The following is a 21,263-nucleotide window of genomic DNA, read 5'->3' on the forward strand; positions in this document are numbered from 1 at the left end:
GTTATCAGCACCAACTCTAGCATTGAAATAGCCGAGGATGAACAATGGCTCTTACGGGGATCTTCTTGATAGCGGTGGCCAGATCATTGTAGAATTTGTCTTTGGCTTCTGCTGGAGACGACAGAGTCAGTGTATATGCACTGATGAAAGTGACAACCCTTTAACCTCATCCCTTCTCCCACTCTGCAATCCTCCATTATCCTCACACCTTCTCTCCCTCTGCAATCCTCCCTTACACTCATCCCTTCTCTCCCTCTGCAATCCCCCATTTCCCTCATCCGTTCTCTCCCTTTGCAAACCCCCATTTCCCTCATCCCTTCTCTCGCTCTGCAATCCCCCATTTCCCTCATCCCTTCTCTCCCTCTGCAATCCCCCATTACCCTCATCCCTTCACTCCCTCTGCAATCCCCCATTTCCCTCCTCCCTTCTCTCCCTCTGCAATCCCCCATTTCCCTCCTCCCTTCTCTCCCTCTGCAATCCCCCATTTCCCTCCTCCCTTCTCTCCCTCTGCAATCCCCCATTTCCCTCCTCCCTTCTCTCCCTCTGCAATCCCCCATTTCCCTCCTCCCTTCTCTCCCTCTGCAATCCCCCATTTCCCTCCTCCCTTCTCTCCCTCTGCAATCCCCCATTTCCCTCCTCCCTTCTCTCCCTCTGCAATCCCCCATTTCCCTCCTCCCTTCTCTCCCTCTGCAATCCCCCATTTCCCTCCTCCCTTCTCTCCCTCTGCAATCCCCCATTTCCCTCCTCCCTTCTCTCCCTCTGCAATCCCCCATTTCCCTCCTCCCTTCTCTCCCTCTGCAATCCCCCATTTCCCTCCTCCCTTCTCTCCCTCTGCAATCCCCCATTTCCCTCCTCCCTTCTCTCCCTCTGCAATCCCCCCATTTCCCTCCTCCCTTCTCTCCCTCTGCAATCCCCCCTTTTCCCTCCTCCCTTCTCTCCCTCTGCAATCCCCCCTTTTCCTCCTCCCTTCTCTCCCTCTGCAATCCCCCCTTTTCCTCCTCTCCCTCTGCAATCCCCCCTTTCCCTCCTCCCTTCTCTCCCTCTGCAATCCCCCCTTTCCCTCCTCCCTTCTCTCCCTCTGCAATCCCCCCTTTCCCTCATCCCTTCTCTCCCTCTGCAATCCCCCATTACCCTCATCCCTTCACTCCCTCTGCAATCCCCCATTACCCTCCTCCCTTCTCTCCCTCTGCAATCCCCCATTACCCTCCTCCCTTCTCTCCCTCTGCAATCCACCATTACCCTCATCCCATCTCTCCCTCTGCAATCCCCCATTTCCCTCATCCCTTCTCTCCCTCTGCAATCCCCCATTTCCCTCATCCCTTCTCTCCCTCTGCAATCCCCCATTACCCTCATCCCTTCACTCCCTCTGCAATCCCCTTTCCCTCCTCCCTTCTCTCCCTCTGCAATCCCCCCTTTCCCTCATCCCTTCTCTCCCTCTGCAATCCCCCATTACCCTCATCCCTTCACTCCCTCTGCAATCCCCCATTACCCTCCTCCCTTCTCTCCCTCTGCAATCCCCCATTACCCTCCTCCCTTCTCTCCCTCTGCAATCCCCCCTTTTCCTCCTCTCCCTCTGCAATCCCCCCTTTCCCTCCTCCCTTCTCTCCCTCTGCAATCCCCCCTTTCCCTCCTCCCTTCTCTCCCTCTGCAATCCCCCCTTTCCCTCATCCCTTCTCTCCCTCTGCAATCCCCCATTACCCTCATCCCTTCACTCCCTCTGCAATCCCCCATTTCCCTCCTCCCTTCTCTCCCTCTGCAATCCCCCATTACCCTCCTCCCTTCTCTCCCTCTGCAATCCACCATTACCCTCATCCCATCTCTCCCTCTGCAATCCCCCATTTCCCTCATCCCTTCTCTCCCTCTGCAATCCCCCATTTCCCTCATCCCTTCTCTCCCTCTGCAATCCCCCATTTCCCTCATCCCTTCTCTCCCTCTGCAATCCACCATTACCCTCATCCCATCTCTCCCTCTGCAATCCCCCATTTCCCTCATCCCTTCTCTCCCTCTGCAATCCCCCATTTCCCTCCTCCCTTCTCTCCCTCTGCAATCCCCCATTTCCCTCCTCCCTTCTCTCCCTCTGCAATCCCCCATTTCCCTCCTCCCTTCTCTCCCTCTGCAATCCCCCATTTCCCTCCTCCCTTCTCTCCCTCTGCAATCCCCCATTTCCCTCCTCCCTTCTCTCCCTCTGCAATCCCCCCATTTCCCTCCTCCCTTCTCTCCCTCTGCAATCCCCCCTTTTCCCTCCTCCCTTCTCTCCCTCTGCAATCCCCCCTTTTCCTCCTCCCTTCTCTCCCTCTGCAATCCCCCCTTTTCCTCCTCTCCCTCTGCAATCCCCCCTTTCCCTCCTCCCTTCTCTCCCTCTGCAATCCCCCCTTTCCCTCCTCCCTTCTCTCCCTCTGCAATCCCCCCTTTCCCTCATCCCTTCTCTCCCTCTGCAATCCCCCATTACCCTCATCCCTTCACTCCCTCTGCAATCCCCCATTACCCTCCTCCCTTCTCTCCCTCTGCAATCCCCCATTACCCTCCTCCCTTCTCTCCCTCTGCAATCCACCATTACCCTCATCCCATCTCTCCCTCTGCAATCCCCCATTTCCCTCATCCCTTCTCTCCCTCTGCAATCCCCCATTTCCCTCATCCCTTCTCTCCCTCTGCAATCCCCCATTACCCTCATCCCTTCACTCCCTCTGCAATCCCCCCTTTCCCTCCTCCCTTCTCTCCCTCTGCAATCCCCCCTTTCCCTCATCCCTTCTCTCCCTCTGCAATCCCCCATTACCCTCATCCCTTCACTCCCTCTGCAATCCCCCATTACCCTCCTCCCTTCTCTCCCTCTGCAATCCCCCATTACCCTCATCCCATCTCTCCCTCTGCAATCCCCCATTTCCCTCATCCCTTCTCTCCCTCTGCAATCCCCCATTTCCCTCATCCCTTCTCTCCCTCTGCAATCCCCCATTACCCTCATCCCTTCTCTCCCTCTGCAATCCACCATTACCCTCATCCCATCTCTCCCTCTGCAATCCCCCATTTCCCTCATCCCTTCTCTCCCTCTGCAATCCCCCATTTCCCTCCTCCCTTCTCTCCCTCTGCAATCCCCCATTACCCTCCTCCCTTCTCTCCCTCTGCAATCCACCATTACCCTCATCCCATCTCTCCCTCTGCAATCCCCCATTTCCCTCATCCCTTCTCTCCCTCTGCAATCCCCCATTTCCCTCATCCCTTCTCTCCCTCTGCAATCCCCCATTTCCCTCATCCCTTCTCTCCCTCTGCAATCCACCATTACCCTCATCCCATCTCTCCCTCTGCAATCCCCCATTTCCCTCATCCCTTCTCTCCCTCTGCAATCCCCCATTTCCCTCCTCCCTTCTCTCCCTCTGCAATCCCCCATTTCCCTCCTCCCTTCTCTCCCTCTGCAATCCCCCATTTCCCTCCTCCCTTCTCTCCCTCTGCAATCCCCCATTTCCCTCCTCCCTTCTCTCCCTCTGCAATCCCCCATTTCCCTCCTCCCTTCTCTCCCTCTGCAATCCCCCATTTCCCTCCTCCCTTCTCTCCCTCTGCAATCCCCCATTTCCCTCCTCCCTTCTCTCCCTCTGCAATCCCCATTTCCCTCCTCCCTTCTCTCCCTCTGCAATCCCCCATTTCCCTCCTCCCTTCTCTCCCTCTGCAATCCCCCATTTCCCTCCTCCCTTCTCTCCCTCTGCAATCCCCCATTTCCCTCCTCCCTTCTCTCCCTCTGCAATCCCCCATTTCCCTCCTCCCTTCTCTCCCTCTGCAATCCCCCATTTCCCTCCTCCCTTCTCTCCCTCTGCAATCCCCCATTTCCCTCCTCCCTTCTCTCCCTCTGCAATCCCCCCATTTCCCTCCTCCCTTCTCTCCCTCTGCAATCCCCCATTTCCCTCCTCCCTTCTCTCCCTCTGCAATCCCCCATTTCCCTCCTCCCTTCTCTCCCTCTGCAATCCCCCATTTCCCTCCTCCCTTCTCTCCCTCTGCAATCCCCCATTTCCCTCCTCCCTTCTCTCCCTCTGCAATCCCCCATTTCCCTCCTCCCTTCTCTCCCTCTGCAATCCCCCATTTCCCTCCTCCCTTCTCTCCCTCTGCAATCCCCCCATTTCCCTCCTCCCTTCTCTCCCTCTGCAATCCCCCCTTTTCCCTCCTCCCTTCTCTCCCTCTGCAATCCCCCCTTTTCCTCCTCCCTTCTCTCCCTCTGCAATCCCCCCTTTTCCTCCTCTCCCTCTGCAATCCCCCCTTTCCCTCCTCCCTTCTCTCCCTCTGCAATCCCCCCTTTCCCTCCTCCCTTCTCTCCCTCTGCAATCTCCCATTTCCCTCCTCCCTTCTCTCCCTCTGCAATCCCCCATTTCCCTCCTCCCTTCTCTCCCTCTGCAATCCCCCCATTTCCCTCCTCCCTTCTCTCCCTCTGCAATCCCCCCATTTCCCTCCTCCCTTCTCTCCCTCTGCAATCTCCCATTTCCCTCCTCCCTTCTCTCCCTCTGCAATCCCCCATTTCCCTCCTCCCTTCTCTCCCTCTGCAATCCCCCCATTTCCCTCCTCCCTTCTCTCCCTCTGCAATCTCCCATTTCCCTCCTCCCTTCTCTCCCTCTGCAATCCCCCCATTTCCCTCCTCCCTCCTCTCCCTCTGCAATCCCCCCATTTCCCTCCACCCTCCTCTCCCTCTGCAATCCCCCCATTTCCCTCCACCCTCCTCTCCCTCTGCAATCCCCCCATTACCCTCCTCCCTTCTCTCCCTCTGCAATCCCCCCATTTCCCTCCTCCCTCCTCTCCCTCTGCAATCCCCCCATTTCCCTCCACCCTTCTCTCCCTCTGCAATCCCCATTACCCTCCTCCCTCCTCTCCCTCTGCAATCCCCCCATTTCCCTCCTCCCTCCTCTCCCTCTGCAATCCCCCCATTTCCCTCCTCCCTCCTCTCCCTCTGCAATCCCCCATTTCCCTCCTCTCCCTCTGCAATCCCCCCATTTCCCTCCACCCTCCTCTCCCTCTGCAATCCCCCCATTTCCCTCCACCCTCCTCTCCCTCTGCAATCCCCCCATTTCCCTCCTCCCTTCTCTCCCTCTGCAATCCCCACATTTCCCTCCACCCTTCTCTCCCTCTGCAATCCCCATTACCCTCCTCCCTTCTCTCCCTCTGCAATCCCCCATTTTCCTCATCCCTTCTCAATCCTCCCTCTGCAATCCTCCATTGGGGATGATGCAGGAGTGGAAGGGCAGAAAGGGAGATTGTGGGGGATGGTGGACTACAGGGTGAGAGAGGAGGGTTGTGGGTAATGGGGAATTGCAGAGGGAGGAGGATAATGGAGGATTGCAGGGGGAGGGGGAGAGAGGGGGTGTTATCAAAGTGTTATATAATATCTATTTACTGAATTTAAAAAACTGAGGAAAATGGATGCTCAGTATGGCTGGGAGAACATTAAGAGAAAGAAGAATTTTTCAGTAATTTTAATTTCTTACACTATACGTAGTTGGGCAGAGGGAAGCAGCTAGGATAATAGATTATTTATTATCATCATGTTTAGATTAGAGAGCCAAGAGGGCATGTCATACATTTGACACTGGAATCATATATGTACTTTAGAATTTCATGAAATAAATGGGAAACAGATACCCCCTCCCACCCCAAAAAAGTCAGAGCATTCCACTGGATCAGAATGAAAACTGCGATCAACACAATGTCCACAAGCACAGGAGAAGATTAAGACAGCACTTTCTACCCTTGCGTTTTATTAAAATTCATGTCTAATTACAATTTGTTTCCATTGAAGGAATAAAGTGCTAAATTTTCCCCATAATCAGGAGTTGTAAATATCAACAGCCCCTGGTAGAATAAGAGAATCCTTGTTTATATCTCTTTCTTTTTAAAACGGAGGATTAAATAGATGTCACCAGTGGCCACCAAGTTTCTCCATATCTCCCCCGTTGACATCACACAAAAGAAACATACAATATGACATCATCACATTCCGCCCTCCCCTTTAAGTGGTAGCAAACTTAAAGTTGCTGTGCCTAGTGGCTTTCTCTCTCTTTTTCTTTATTGCTTCTGGCTTCTCATTCAGGTACTTCTGAGGCAATAATGTTTCCAAGAGCTTCCTAATATCCAGAAAAGTCTTTCTCTTTGTTTCTGGGACAACCTTGAGGATATATAAAAAGCCAGCCGCGCAGAATGGCAGGAATATGAGGAAGCTGTAGGTTCTGATATATTTCTAGAGATGGAAACAAAATGGCGGGGGGGGGGGGAGAGAAACAGACATGAGCATAATATAGTAGCTTATTTTTAATCATGCTTTTATTTTCCTCCAGGAATTCTGTTTCCAAGGAGACAGGGCAGGGGTATCTCTTTTTTTCAGTCTTTACAAGCACCCAGGAATGTAGGGATCTGGATCAGGCCAGGAGAGGCTGAACACAAAAACAGGCCCGGATTGCATATTCCAGATTGCAATTCTGCTGGAATTGTCTTATGCTGGAAGTAGAAATTTGAGCTGCAGCCTGGAGTTCTGCAGTATGGGAGACGAGAGCTGTCTAGGATACCATTATAAAACAACAGCTCCAGCCTCAAGCCAAAGCCTCTCCAGTGCAGCCGACCATAGCCCCCACCCGCAGGCCATGAGGTTTTGAGTTCAAGAGATGAATTTCCTCATTACCAGGCTAAGCCTGCAGTTCCCAAACTGTGTGCCACAGTGATCTCATTGGGGCAATGCGATATATTTTAAAGGTACCACAGGAACTGCCAGGTGTGCTGTAAACAAACATACTAAGGGTGCAGTGAGCCAGAGACCCTGGGGAACCACTGGGCATAGCAGAAAGACAAACTTTTTAATCTGAAAAACAAACTTGCTCAAGGGTGTAGTAAGCATCTTTGGAGTTGACATTCAGCTGATATCCCTAAAAATTCAGCTCAAAGTGCTATCTTATTATAATTAACCAATCACCCTTAGGATATAGCTTCATTTGTCATTTTTAGGGAAAAAGTAGAATTTGGGAGGGCTGGGCTTGGTTTACTGATTCAGACCATTCAAATCCACCCAACCACACTTTTCTGCAAAATCACTCACCTCTGTCAAAACAAATGCGAAACCAACAGCAAAGATTAAGAACCACTGAAAAAATCCCACAACTAAAAAGGCTGAAGCCCGAGAGGACTGCAGGAACAGCTCTAATAACATCAGGTGCGGAATGCAATCTGTTACGAGAGAAAGGCTTGCAACAATTAATACCATTTTAATTATCAGGCAGCCCAATTCTCTCCTGCACTGGAGGCAGGCTGGCTAGCCTGTGCTGCATCCAATGCAGGGATGGGAGTGGCTAAATTGCTGGCCCAAGAGGGGGTTAGGATATGGCCTAAGTGCTGGGGGCTAGTCCCACCTGCCTCTTGGGCTTGGTCTGCCTGCCAATCAGCCCACCCTGCTTGCTCTCCCTTGTCCCGAAACACCCCTACTGCACCCTCCTTCTGCCCTCTCCAACCCTAAATGCTGGCTTCCTTAGGCCTGGGCAAACACACCTTTCACCGAGTTGGATCAGCTGCCAGGAAGCCAGCACAAGTCATTGTACCTACCCGGCTCCCGAGTGCACATTTGGGACAGTCCTGGGCCAGTGTAAAGGACTTAATCCAGCCCAAATTCCTTTTAGGATTGAGCTCTACCAATTTATCTATCCCAGTTATCCCTCCCTCCACTGGAGTTCAGTGCATCCATCATCTTACTTGGCCCAAGGACAATTCCAATTACGAAGATGAAGAGGAGAAAACTGCTAACATAAGCCATCCATGGCATGATAACCTGTTGGAGAAAGTTGATCATGCTTCAGATAATGCACGAATGAAGTCACCAGGCGCCTCTTATCTTAAGGAATGTCCCTTCTTTGCCACTGGCACGCCTTCAACCACAGCAGGACTGGCCCACAGAATGCAACAAATGCCAGTGAACAGCAAGAGCTGAGCCCACATCAGAAATATGTGGGGTCAGTTTTGCGGGAAAAATCTGTCAAAGGTGATCTACACCTTTGGCCATTTTGCTTCACCCAAGTAAATTTTAAGGGTCAAACTAACTTTTTTTCCTTGTGTATATGTCTGCAAATGATCCAAAAGCAAGGCCACCCCACGTTTCTAAATACAGCTGGTCTTTGCCATTGCTGAGTGGTATATAAATCCGCTTAATGATCGGAGTAGTTTGAATCCACTACCACCATCCCAGGCTATAGAGATCAGGCAAAGGACGGCGGACTGGAAAGAGCTCAGGGCAGTGTACCCAGCTGCTCCCCTCTTTTTGTCCTCACAACAACACGCCTTGCTTCCTGCTTTCTCTTTACTGGACCAACAACTGAACAAAGAAGCAGGCTTATGACTAAGAGAATGGTGCCAAGGGCATCCCTCTATGTGAAACTTAGCTCAGAATTACAAGCTACCCAAGTGATTGGAGTACTTCAAGGACCACCTTTTCTCATATGAACCCATTCATCCAATGTCCTCTTCTTCAGAGCCTCTACTCTGTAGGTAAGCAGCTGAGCAGTTATGAGGGGGAAGCCTCCTTGGTCATGTCACCATGACTCAAACCAGGAATGTTCTATCTTTTTAAGGTTAATTAATTAATTAACAGTATTTATATCTTTTTATAAGTTGGGCAATCTTTTTAAGGTTGGGCAAATATTTTTTTTTGTCTAGGCAATTCAAAATGCCATGACATGAACGTAAACTATAATACAGTGGTTCACACACATTTAGCACCGGGACCCACTTTTTAGAATGAGAATCTGTCAGGACTCACTGGAAGTGATGTCATAACTGGAAATGACATCATGAAGCAGAAACATTTTTAATAATCCAAGGTTGCAATACCTGTGCTTACCCAGGATTAAGTCCCGTTTACTAGCATTGTTAAAAGAATATACATAGTAGCTTGTTAAAAGTACAGGTCTGTAACATTTCCCCAAATGCAGTCACATACCAGGGTAGCATCAAGTCTAATAAATTAAAAATAAAATATTGAAATGAATGGGGACCCACCTGAAATTGACTCGTGACCCATCTAGTGGGTCCCGACCCATGGTTTGAGAAACACTGCTATGATAATCTTCTACTCTGAAGGGTTTTACTAAATACATAAAACAGGTGAAAACTGTAACCAGTGGCTTTAATATTCCCCCCACCCACAGTTCCAATCCCAATCATGGCCCCCACAAACATGGGGGGGGGGGACTGCAACAAGGGTAAACTACTAAAGCCCTCCTAACACCCCTCCCAAATTTTCAGTACATTTTGTTCTCCCTCATCCACAATTTTTAAAAAAGTAAACCCAAAAACTGAAGGTTAGCTCCCGTTTTCAGGTTGAAGTCTTATTGGACCCTGTTGTTTTCAGTCTCTCCGGTTTCGTGCTGCTGTTTTTCATATTGTAATGTTGACACCACCACCTTGGAAATCCTGGCACAAGACCGATCGACATGGCGCACGCTGATCCACCAAGGCTGTCAGACATCTGAAGCCAGAAGGACAGCCACAGCACAAGAGAAATGCCACAGCTCTGTACTTTTCACAGGCTACTATGTACATATATGCTTTTAACAAAGGTAGTCAATGGAGCTTACTCCTGGGTAAGTGTGGGTAGGATTGCAGCCTAGGATTGTCAAAAATTTTCCTGCTCGATGATGTCACTTCCGGTCATGAGATCACTTCTGGTGGGTCCTGAGAGATTCTCATTCTAAAAAAGTGGGTCCCAGTGTTAAACATCTGAGAACCACTGCTTTACACCATAACATACACTATAAATAAAATACTGTTCATATTATATTTATTGTTTCAATGTTGATTGCATGCTGCCCTGGAAAACTTTCAAATAAACAAGCAACACTGCACTCCTGCTGCAAGTTTGGTGCCACAGACCTGAAGTTCAAGGGTCATGGTTAGCAGAACACAGGAGATGGTACAGATGCCAAGACCACTAAGAAGCAGAGGCCTCCGTCCCCAGGAATCCATTTTATAAACCTGGCAAAACAGAGGCAGAGAGGGAGAGAAAGCCATCAGGAGGCAGCTAAGTATAGTGGCCAATGTGTCCCAGCTGGGCTCAGATCACTGGCTGATTGTGAAGCTCACTGGTTGACATCGGGTCAATGACTGCCTCTTAGCTCGCACACAAAATAGAAGAGTAATGTGGAAGGGAGTCATATATACTGCCCTAAACTCCAGGGGCAGATCATGTGGTCAATTCAAGTTAGAGTTAGACCGCAGAAATATAGAGCGTCTGGCCTCAGACTCACCAGGATCCAGTGCCCTCCCCAGACAGCCGAACTGGACTCCTATGGCGGCTGGTGTGGGCCCATGAGGATGCAAGAGACCTGGCACAGTGCCCAAAAGGGTCCTGAGAAGGGCAGCTTGCAGGCAACTGGAAAGGGGCCTCACCATGGGAGAAGAGTGGGATGGCTTATGGGGCCTGTGAGGACAGCCCAGGATAGAAGAACAGAGCCTGGACTGAGTGGAGTGGCTGGTTGGTCCCAAGCAGGGCGAACCACTGTATACCTGAAAAGAGCTGCCTACCCTCTAGCCAACAGGTGGGAGGGCAGGCTCAGCTGGGAAGCTGACTGACCAGCCCAGTTGGAGGCGGACCAGGCTCCCCATGGAACCTCTGAGACTCATTTTCTGTAGGCGGTTCCCTGGTGGGTAGGAAGAGCCAGGAGCAAGGTGAATGCTTATATAGGGCCAGAAGGATCCCTTTCGGTCCTCTCAGCTCTCAGGCTGAAAGGCTGCAGTTTTTCATCAGTGTCAGGACAGCACGGCAGACCAGCCAACCCACCCCCTCCAAGCTGCCACAGTGGCACGGGAGGTGAAGAAACTGAGAGCAGCTGTGGGAGGCCCTAGTTGCAGGTGGACTAGACGTCCTCTTTTTCCAGCTCATGTCCTCTTTTCTAGCCTCATGACCTGAAAAGGAACTGAAATGTCCTCCTTTTCCCTGTGAGCAGGCAGTGCATAGCCTTATTGTATTTAATAAATAATATATTACATATGTGTAAGATATTAAATTTAAAACTAAGTAATATAGTGTTTAAATTAACAGCATGAAATCAATATACGAGTGTTTTTTAGCTCTTATTTTGTCATGTCCTACATTTTTCTTGGATGTCCTACATTTTGGGGCGCCTTATCCTCTTGCAGTTATTTTTCATTTGGCCGTTCCTCCAAAGGGCTCAGGATGGTGGACGCGGCTGTTGTCCTCACAACACATTTTGTCCTGTGAGGTAGGTGAGGCTGAGAGAAAGTGACTGGCCTTTAGTCACCCAGGAAGCTTCATGCCTGAGGGGGGATTTGAACCTGGATCTTCCAGGTCTAAGCCTGCCTCCCAAACCACTACACCACCCTGGCTCTCCGTTCTGGTCACCCTGCCTAGTTGGGGACTTCTATCTGAACTGGAATAAAATGATTTCCATGCAGATTTCTTTCTAACAAAGTTATGACCTAAGGAAGAGGGTACAGACTTAAAGGAAGAGAGAGGTGGGAGAGGCTTACTGATAATCCATGTCCAAAAAGGCTGCAGAAAGTTAACAATGCACTGCTGTATCTAAGATTATTCTTCTCTACCTTCATACTTCGGAAAACTTTCTCTGCATAATAATATGCCTGAAATCAAATCATAGTAATCAAATGTCAGAGATGCAATTTGGTACTGGTCACCCAGGATTCTGAGGACATGCCAGCTGCCTTTGATGGAGAAAAGTTTCATTTCCTAGAAGATAGTCCTTTACTATCGTTTTGTTATCCTCAATTCCCCAGTGCCAAACTTTTTGGTATCAGAATATATATGAGAGATGCCACCTTACATTTTCCCAAGTTAGTCCCACAAGTTTGAAGAACGTGGGGGGAGGAGTTTGGCCAAGGTCAGACACCTCATTTCCTCTTCTGCCTTAAGGCCTGCTGACACAATCAGTGATGCTCACAGAACCATCCTTGAGTCCACCTCCACCTGCAACCTGGTTACAACCTGAAGAAATGACTCCTAAGGGGAAAGCAAGCTGTAGGAGTCACAGTTCTCCATAACCAGGAATTAGGAAAGCCCAAAGAGTCAACAGCCCCTGGTAAGATCCAAGATTCTCAATTCACTTCTCTTCCATTGCAGGAATGTGACTGCCCCATGTCCATGTCCTCACTGCAAGGCATCTCCTTATTAATGTCAAGGGGGAAAAAACACACAAACACACACACATGAATTGAAAGGGGGGAATGCAAAGATGGCTTGTAACCCATAATGGATTTTTCCTCCAGAAACTTGTCCAATCCCCTTTTAAAGGCATCTAGGCCAGATGCCGTCATCACATGCTGTGGCAAAGAGTTCCACAGACCAACCACACGCTGAGTAAAGAAATATTTTCTTTTGTCTATTCTAACTCTCCCAACACTCAATTTTAGTGGATGTCCCCTGGTTCTGGTGTTATGTGAGAGTGAAAAGAGCATCTCTCTATCCACTTTATCCTTCCCCTGCATAATTTTGTTTGTCTCAAGCATATCCCCCCTCAGGCGCCTCTTTTGTAGGCTGAAGAGGCCCAAGCACTGTATCCTTTCCTCATAAGGAAGGTGCAACCTCCTGATTTTAGAAATAGGCTATGCCAGATGCAAGGGAGGACACCAGGATGCAGGTCTCTTGTTATCTGGTGTGCTCCCAGGGGCATTTGGTGGGCCTCTGTGAGATACAGGAAGCTGGACTAGATGGGCCTATGGCCTGATCCAGTGGGGCTGTTCTTATGTTTATGTCATGTCATAAACTCAATGTTGATTTGACTCAATGTTACTAGGGAAATAAATGGGGGCATCTCAGGTCATCTACCTAAAGCAGGAATGGGCTTAGCTGCCCTGCAGTGCAATCCTATCCACACATACTTGGGAGTAAGCCCCATTACTAAAGGACTTACTTCTGAGTAGACATGCATAGGTTTGGGCTCCTGGCAGATTAACACAATGAAATCCCACAATCTGAGTATGGGTGCAGTGGTCCATACTACTAGGTGATGCCAAACTCACTCTACAGTCTGACTGAGAGCACTGGATACTTCTCACCAGCCTCTGGTTCTGGTCAGATGCATTATCTTCCAATGCACAAAGGCTGCACTCCCTAGCGACAGATACACAGTGACTTATGGATGATCCAAGATGGCCTGCAAACATTTGCACATGAAAATACCCTCCATTTCCATATCTGTACACATTTTTGTTAGTTCAACCTTCCCAACAACTCTAGTGATATCATCTTACTGCAGTGATGCCAGAGAACTGCTGGGTCATGAACAAGGTGATCACACAGATAAGTTGCCACCGCAGGTGTGGGGAGCACAACAGCTTAAGGATGGTCATCTCCTTTTCTTCCTGCTCATAGAGATCCTCCTGACGGAGCTCTTCGATCTCATCCTCCACATCATCCTGACCTCTAAGCTTCTGCAAGGCTGGATGGGATATAAGGAAGAAAGGAATTGAAGGAGATCCAGGGTTTGGAGGGCCCCCGCCAAAACCAACCTCACTTACCTGGAACAGGTGGGAAGCACATACAGAGAATTCTCACTGACTGAGACCTTTACACAGAAGGGAACACGGTGGCCTTGAACAGGTGGTGGGACTTCCACTGGCCTCAGTCGGTCCAAAGTTCCCACTCTCTGGATCCAGTCCCAAGTTGGATGCTAGAGGTCAGTCCCTACATTACAGGCCAGGCCCAGTAGTGTCTCTATGTATCCTATCTACCTATAGATTTGCCATCCTATACACACTTCCTTGGGAGTAAGTCCCATTATTTTAATATACCTAACTTTTTAGTAGACTTGCATAGGATTGCTCTATAGAAATGTTTCCCAACCTGAGGGTCATGGCACCCACAAACAGAGGCAGCAATGGGTAGTGGATTCAGGTAGTACAGAGGCATGTTCTGCCCCAGGAACAAACAGGCCACCTAATATGGGAGGAGATGGTGCTACAGACACTACATCCACATGATACTCTTAAAGGTTTATCAAAAGGACCTTGAATTCCACCCAGAAATGGACCAAGAGCCACTACAGCTAGAAAAACACCCAGCTACAAAGAGGGGCAGCTCAATCACCACCAGAGGAAGCAAATGGTGCTCCTTTCCATCCAGGTCCTTTCCCTGGGATGGGGGGAAGACACTGTGTGAGCCGATTTTTTCAGCTGGATTTAAAACCAGTCACTGGAGGAGACAGCAGGAAAAGGGGGAGGGCCTGTGAAAGTTGGTGCTGGCTTTCCCACAGGGAGAAGGGGAAATGTGTGGGGAAGAAAAGGGTGAAATAGGCTTGTCTCTGTTACCAACAAGTTATATATATATACACACACACAGAGCTTTATCTCTTAGCCAATTGGAGATGTGGAACAGCATGTATCCTGAAATTTAAATGGGGTAGGAGAGGGGAGAAGAAAAGGCTTTGGTGGAGAAAAGGCTCGGCTTCCAAATGTGGACAAAAGAGCCTACAGATGGCTTGTTTCCAGGGGCTCTGAATAAATGCATACTGATCTACATTTGCATGCTTATAGCATCCAACAAGATATAGGTATCATGTTGTCTTCACTGCTCCCTGAGGTATTTGGAGGAACATGGGAAGGTGGACTAGATGGGCCGTTTCCCTGATCCAGCAGGGCTCTTAGTATGTTCTTATCCATGAGTACCAATACATAATGCATACTGATGGTTGCTGTTTCTATGCAACAAGCAGGAGAGGTTTCTTCAGCCTCTGCAGTTACCACTGCTACAAATCTCTCTGTGCATTTCAGGACCATTTTACCTTGCCTTGCACCCTCTTCATCCCTCCTCTGAATCAGTAGGTACCGAGGACTTTCAGGGAAGAGAAGCAGTAGGAAGAACTGAAAAAATGCTATTATTGCTGGGATGCTCTGCAGGAATGGCAAACCTGTGGAAGAAGACACATTGCCGATGATGAGACATGTCTCGTGTGCTATGGGTTTAAGGCTGCACTTCTCTGATTTACCTTTCTTGGTACCTAGGACTTCAGGACCACCAAGGAGCTGGGACATCACCATGCCAACACTGATAGCCAACCAGGGCAGGGTGGCTATGCCCCCTCTCAGGTTTGTGGGGGAAATTTCTCCAAGGAACAATGGAACGGCACTGGAGAATATGCCTGATAAGATAGCAAGTCAAAGATTAATTCACAGTATGCAGAAACATGAATATTTGCATAGAAAGGAACCCCCAAAAACAGGTACTGCTATTTACGTAATTGCTCATCACCCCAGAATGTTCCCTGGGAAGTCCTACAAGGTACTATTCTATCCCAAACTGCGCCTGACACTCCATGACTATGACAGATGAGATTGTATGGAGACATGGTGTGCACAATCACTAGTATGATGACCTCCTCAGATCTGCCTCTGCACCATATGATACACAGTAATGCATTCTCAGTGGCCTTGGAATGTCAGAGATAGGTGAACATAATTAGTACACATTTGCCCACCTTAAGCCCATGGGATACCTCATGCTATATGTACAGGTAGGAGAAAATGGCTTCATTTTTTCCAAGGATTTCAGTTTTTTGTTGTTGTTTTTTAAAGTTAGGAGTGCAAAAAGCAGTGTTATGCGCTATTCAAAATTTACACTATACGGGGGCCTCGTATCCGTGGATGCTGTGTTCACTCTTTCACTTAATTGTGGATGTGGGGGGACCCCCTGCGCCCTCCACCCACCAGAGGTTATTCTGAGCCACACAGAGGCCACACAAGTGTGCACATGGCCTCTGCAAGGCTCAGAGTGGAAACTTAGGCCAAAAAAGACACTGACCGTTTTTCCGTAAAACTGGAAGTGACATTTTTATGCCTTTAAAAGGCATTAAGAGGGCTGAGGAAGCCCTCTCCCCAGCCCTCCTAATGCCTTTTAAAGGCAGAAAAATGTAACTTCTGGTTTTGTGAAAACCTTAGAAGTGACTTTTTTTTTTTGCCTAAATGGCCATTCTGAGCCCCGCTGAGGTGACGGGCAGATGTGCATGGCCTCTGTGGGGATCTGATGAACCTCCGGAGAGCGGGGGGTATCCCCAGTTTGTGCAGATTCAAGTATCTGCGGCGGGTTCCAGAACGGAACCCCTGTGGATACCAGGGGACACCTGTAATTATATATCATAATTGCTTTAAAAGTGTACTAGGTGGGTGATATAGATGGTATAGTGTCAGCAAATGCAGCCATTACCATGCACCCCCATTAAAAAAACCCAAATAAGTTTGTTTTTAGGTTTCGAGAGTTTTTTGGTTTTTTTTACAGAGCACGTGTTATGTGTTTTTATTTTGTTATCACTGTTTTCTCCCACCTCTAGCTACATGTCAAATATCAACTATATGTCAAATAAATGAAGAAAATAGCAATCTCACTTCTATGCATAGCAGCCTCTTATAATTTCATCTGTTACATTTCTTCTTTTTTACTAGTTTTACAAATCAGCAGCCATTTTCAACCACTATGCCATGGCACACTAATGTGCCGCGAGTGGTCCACAGGTGTGCCACAAGAATTTGAGGGAAGGTCATTTATTAATAAGGCCAATGGGAGATGTGAGCCCCCACTGGCAGCATGGTGTGTCTTGTCATGTCAGAAACCTGGTGGTGTGCCTTGACCATGTTAGTGCCTTGTCAGTGTGTCATGAGATGAAAAAGGTTGAAAATCACTGCAGTAGAGTTTTCTATTCAATACTTCACAGAGTTTCGCGATCAGTCCTACCCATTGCTCTCCTCCAGTCATAGAAGACTTCACTTGAGCCAAGTCTTCAGAACCTGAGCATGCACCCCAGTCATGTGATGTGCGCCTCAAAAACATCCACATGGCCAATGCTTTGCTTGGTGCTTTTGCTTCAGCAGTTTCCACCGCCAAAGAGCCCAGCCACTGTTCAGTTTCAGAAAACTTAAGGCAGGGCTTGTCACTTCAGAGCCATGCACTGGTGTCAACCATTTTTCAGCAAAGCTATGCCCATTGCACTTCTTTGTGAATGCACCAGTGGCATAGCTAGAGGGGTAAGCAAGTGTAAAGTCATGCACATTGGGGCAAAAAATCCAAACTTCACATATAGGCTGATGGGTTCTGAGCTGTGACAGATCAGGAGAGAGATCTTGGGGTGCTGGTGGACAGGTCGATGAATTAAAAAAAACTCACCTAAGCCCAATCCAGTCATAAAGCGTCCCAAGGCGTAGACAACATGAGCACGAAGGGTTTGGGAAACAGTCAAGGTAACACCAGATACTATGTTTATAAGATCATTAACCTGCAAAGCACGTTTCCTTAAAAAAAAAAAAAAAATTTTAAAAAACTTTGAAGCGGGTGGGGAACTGCCATGGAATTATAGTTGCATCAAAGGAGCAGAGAATGAATGAGCTGGGAAAGCAGCTATTGCGTTGTAATAACATCCTGATACTATAATTTAAGGAAAATGCGATCTGGGGTTTGCTACTTACTGGAAGGGACAAGGCACCATGCAGAGAATGGACACTCCAACCCCCAATCCACTATAAACATTATTCCGCCTTCTCAGTTGGCTTCTGGTAGGCATTGCTCACATGGTTCATAAGGGCTAGAAAATGGCTTCTGCAGCCTTGCCAGGCAAGGTATTTTAATGCCAAGCATTTGTGGGGATGCAGCCGGAGACCCTCTTTGTGCAAAGTGTGTGCTCTGCTACTGAGCTCTGGCCCTTCCCCAAAAATAAACTAGAGCACATAGATAGAGCTGGAGATTAATGCTAGATGATGTTCTAGGTCAGGGGTGCCCAAAGTTTTTGGCAGGAGGGCCACATCCGCTCCTATACTGTGTCCAGGGCTGGGGGAAAAAGAATTAATTTACATTTTAAATTTACATAAGTTTACATAAGTTTACATAAATGAATATATTAAAGATGATCTTATATGAATGAATGAAGGTCTTGCAATAGCTCAAGGCCTATAAAAGGCCTTGCACAAAGCAAGGCTAGCCTTTCCTTTGCTGCTGCTACTGCATCACGGATGTGAAACAGCAAGAAGTGGAGGGAGCCCTCATCCCACAGCTCATGCTGCGAGCAGTTGCGTTGGGCCAGTGCAGGCTGCAACAAATCTAAGGAGGGCCAGAGGCTCATTGGAGACTGGGGGCTCCCTGAGGGCCACATTGAGAGGCCTTGAGGGCCACATGTGGTCCCAGGGCTGGGGTTTGGGCACCCCTGTTCTAGGTGAAGAATCAATGGAAGCTGAACTGGGTAGGATTACCTAATGGTTGGAGAACATGTTCCTCCTCCACCTCCACCACCAACCTCCCCAACAGTCCTCTGAGTGAAGTCTAAAAAGATACAGGTGACCTGGTATCTTCATATCTGCTGTTTCACCAAAGATGCTTCAGTTGACTGAATACCTCTGGCAAGCAGAGGGGAAACCATGCAGGGACTACACATTTATTTCACTAACTAGAACTGGGCCAGCGGCCAGACCTATTTACAGCTTTCTGCTGCTGCAAAATGGTTGTCCGCAATATGCACAGCACAGTGCTGGTGGCCATCTTCCAAGCGCTGCTTAGAGACGACAGCACCAGATGAATGCCATCGCACCTGTCCCACTGATACAAGTCGGTCACTGGTAGGGGTGGGAATAGGCAGAACTGGGCAGGGAGGGTGAGGAACGGGGCTGGGTTGGGCAGACTGGAAGGTATGAGGTGTGTATCTGCCAAGATAACTCTGTTGACATCCTAACTTCCATTTTGTCCCTGACACACCCCTGTCGGTCTACTCAAACCTGCACCAGCTTCAGAGCTGGCACTGGTTCAAATAGCAGACCCACTGGAGACCATGTGGGAGCAGGTCCTCAAAAGTCTGCAGGAGCCCTGCTGTACCCTGCAGACTGCTTTTAATTAGGACTGGTCTGTAAATGTTACTGGGGAGGCAGAGGTTGTCAGGAGCCACATCACCTCTTCTCCTCACTCAACTCTGCCAGCAGCAGAATCTAGTTGAGTCCTAAGATATCCAGTTCAGCAATCACAACAGCAATACCTGCCGCATTTATCGGCCAAGGGGCCAATTAAAACAGACCCAAACACACATCCCAGTAGGAAGGCAGCAACAGTGAAGATCAACAGGGAAGGGTGAATCTCTTCATCCTGTCTCTCCTTATCGACAACTTGTATAGATAAGTTGCTCAAATACTGCTTGAGCTAGAAGAGAAGCACATAGATAATAATCAGTGTTAGGGTCTTTACACAGGTGCAGTGACATCCATTTGCCCAAAGTGTTGCAAAGTGTTGCAAGGTTCAAAAGCAAGACTCAGCAGTCAGGGTGATCGTCTGCAAGCTTTTATTTTGTTGCCAGCAATGGGCGTCTCAAGGGACTCCTGTCCAAAGCATTGAGAGCATGTGTCAATCTTAACCAGACCCTTAATAACATTTTGGGTCCTTTGTTTGAAGATTTTGAACTTCCCATTGGCTGACGTTTGACATCATAGATGGGGCTAACTCTTAATAGGCTGTAGATAGCCTTAGAGACATTTGATTGGTGAACTTCAATTACAGGTTCCAAATAAGGCAAAATTGTTCATTTAAACATATAGAATACAAAGTTTTCAAAAAACCAGTAGAGAGCACTGTAACCTTATTTTATTCAGAACTGGCCTTTTTGGCAAGTCTTTAGAGCTATTTCTTGGCATACATCTCCTTTAGGATGGCCTTGTCTGAGCCACCTGCCTTATCTTCTCCTGTTCTCAGCAAAACACTGTGGGGCTTTCTGCCAACCTTTGTTAAGCAAGGTCCTTTGAACTTGCTTTTACTCTATGTTTTAATTCTATTTGTGCCCTGTTCCTTTGAGTACATTTAAGGGATCTATAGCGATATAGATCCCTTAAAGAGATAGCGAAAGAGAGCGACTAAGATGATTACGGGGCTGGGGCACCTTCCTTATGAGGAAAGGCTACGGTGTTTGGGCTTCTTCAGCCTAGAAAAGAGACGCTTGAGGGGGGACATGATTGAGACATACAAAATTATGCAGGGAATGGACAGAGTGGATAGGGAGATGCTCTTTACACTCTCACATAATACCAGAACTAGGAGACATCCACTAAAATTGAGTGTTGGGCGGGTTAGGACAGACAAAAGAAAATATTTCTTTACTCAGCGTGTGATCGGTCTGTGGAACTCCTTGCCACAGGATGTGGTGCTGGCGTCTAGCCTAGACGCCTTTAAAAGGGGATTGGACGGGTTTCTGGAGGAAAAATCCATTACGGGTTACAAGCCATGATGTGTATGCGCAACCTCCTGATTTTAGAAATGGGTTAAGTCAGAATGCCAGATGTAGGGGAGGGCACCAGGATGAGGTATCTTGTTATCTGGTATGCTCCCTGGGACATTTGGTGGGCCGCTGTGAGATACAGGAAACTGGACTAGATGGGCCTATGGCCTGATCTAGTGGGGCTGTTCTTATGTTCTTACGATATACCTTTCATATATTTTAATATAAAACAAGCCAAACTTACTGTATATAGGATTTCTTTCAAATGATAAATCCATTTCTCATTTACCTTTAAACACATTACATGTTCTCTATATCAGTTACAACAGGGGCTTTCTCATGAATGCTTTTGCTTATCTCTGTGTCTGTGTCTCTCTAGCTAAAAACCCTATTTCAGCCTGCCAACTGATAAACATTCTCTATAATACTAAGGCTTCATCCTACAATGTTGCAAATATGTGTGTTTTCCCCACTTGTAACATCTTGGCTTGCCCGCATACTGCTGCCAAAAAAGAGTTTTATCTTTTCCAAATGTATCAATGCAAGACTTTGAGGCCCCCAAGGTCTCAGCTAGCAAAACAGCTTACTAAACTGCTTCTCTGTGAGACTAGCTATGATATTTTAACTGGACATAGTTTTCATTATTCTATGTGTTTCTATGTTGAATCAAACATTTTCATAAAATCAGACAGTTAAAATTTACTTATGATTTACTTATGATTGCTACTATATGTCCATATATATGTTGGTTACACTTTAAGGACAAAACTATTTTCAAGCTTTGGAAGAATAACTGACAGACATGCAAACATGGTGATATCTTTTGGCACTTCTGTGAGACTTCTGTGTTCTGAAATAATTCTTCCAGTGTTTTAACATAAGGCTTCTAGCTCAGACAATAACACTGTTCTTTGCTCTAAAAAGCATGGAAAAATAAGCATTGAAACCGTAAATGCTAAGATGGGTATTCTTCGGCCAAATAATGCCCATCTGCTCGTTGTTATGCCATTCCAACAGAGAGCCTCAAAGGCAGGAGCCTCCCTAGCATGTGGAAAGTGT

The 21,263-nt window shown here is 48.0% G+C and overlaps 1 protein-coding gene and 1 pseudogene across 1 annotated transcript in view; one reads left to right on the forward strand and one right to left on the reverse strand.

Moving 5' to 3' along the window:
* Window positions 1-8,543, forward strand: part of LOC136639091 (solute carrier family 2, facilitated glucose transporter member 5-like) — a 47,774-nt pseudogene extending 39,231 nt beyond the window's left edge.
* A 2,603-nt stretch (window positions 8,544-11,146) lies between these two features.
* The window catches only part of LOC136639092 (solute carrier family 2, facilitated glucose transporter member 5-like), a 29,490-nt gene continuing 19,373 nt past the window's right edge, over window positions 11,147-21,263 (reverse strand). The window contains exons 2-8 of the mRNA XM_066613117.1: window positions 18,978-19,138; window positions 18,431-18,564; window positions 14,961-15,113; window positions 14,757-14,882; window positions 13,228-13,415; window positions 11,491-11,601; window positions 11,147-11,215 (exon numbers count right to left, since the gene is read on the reverse strand). Of these exons, the coding sequence (XP_066469214.1) occupies window positions 11,147-11,215; window positions 11,491-11,601; window positions 13,228-13,415; window positions 14,757-14,882; window positions 14,961-15,113; window positions 18,431-18,564; window positions 18,978-19,138 (942 nt within the window). The remainder of the gene's footprint in view (window positions 11,216-11,490; window positions 11,602-13,227; window positions 13,416-14,756; window positions 14,883-14,960; window positions 15,114-18,430; window positions 18,565-18,977; window positions 19,139-21,263) is intronic.

Source organism: Tiliqua scincoides, chromosome 2, assembly GCF_035046505.1.
Source record: "Tiliqua scincoides isolate rTilSci1 chromosome 2, rTilSci1.hap2, whole genome shotgun sequence".
In the NCBI taxonomy this organism is placed as follows: domain Eukaryota; kingdom Metazoa; phylum Chordata; class Lepidosauria; order Squamata; family Scincidae; genus Tiliqua; species Tiliqua scincoides.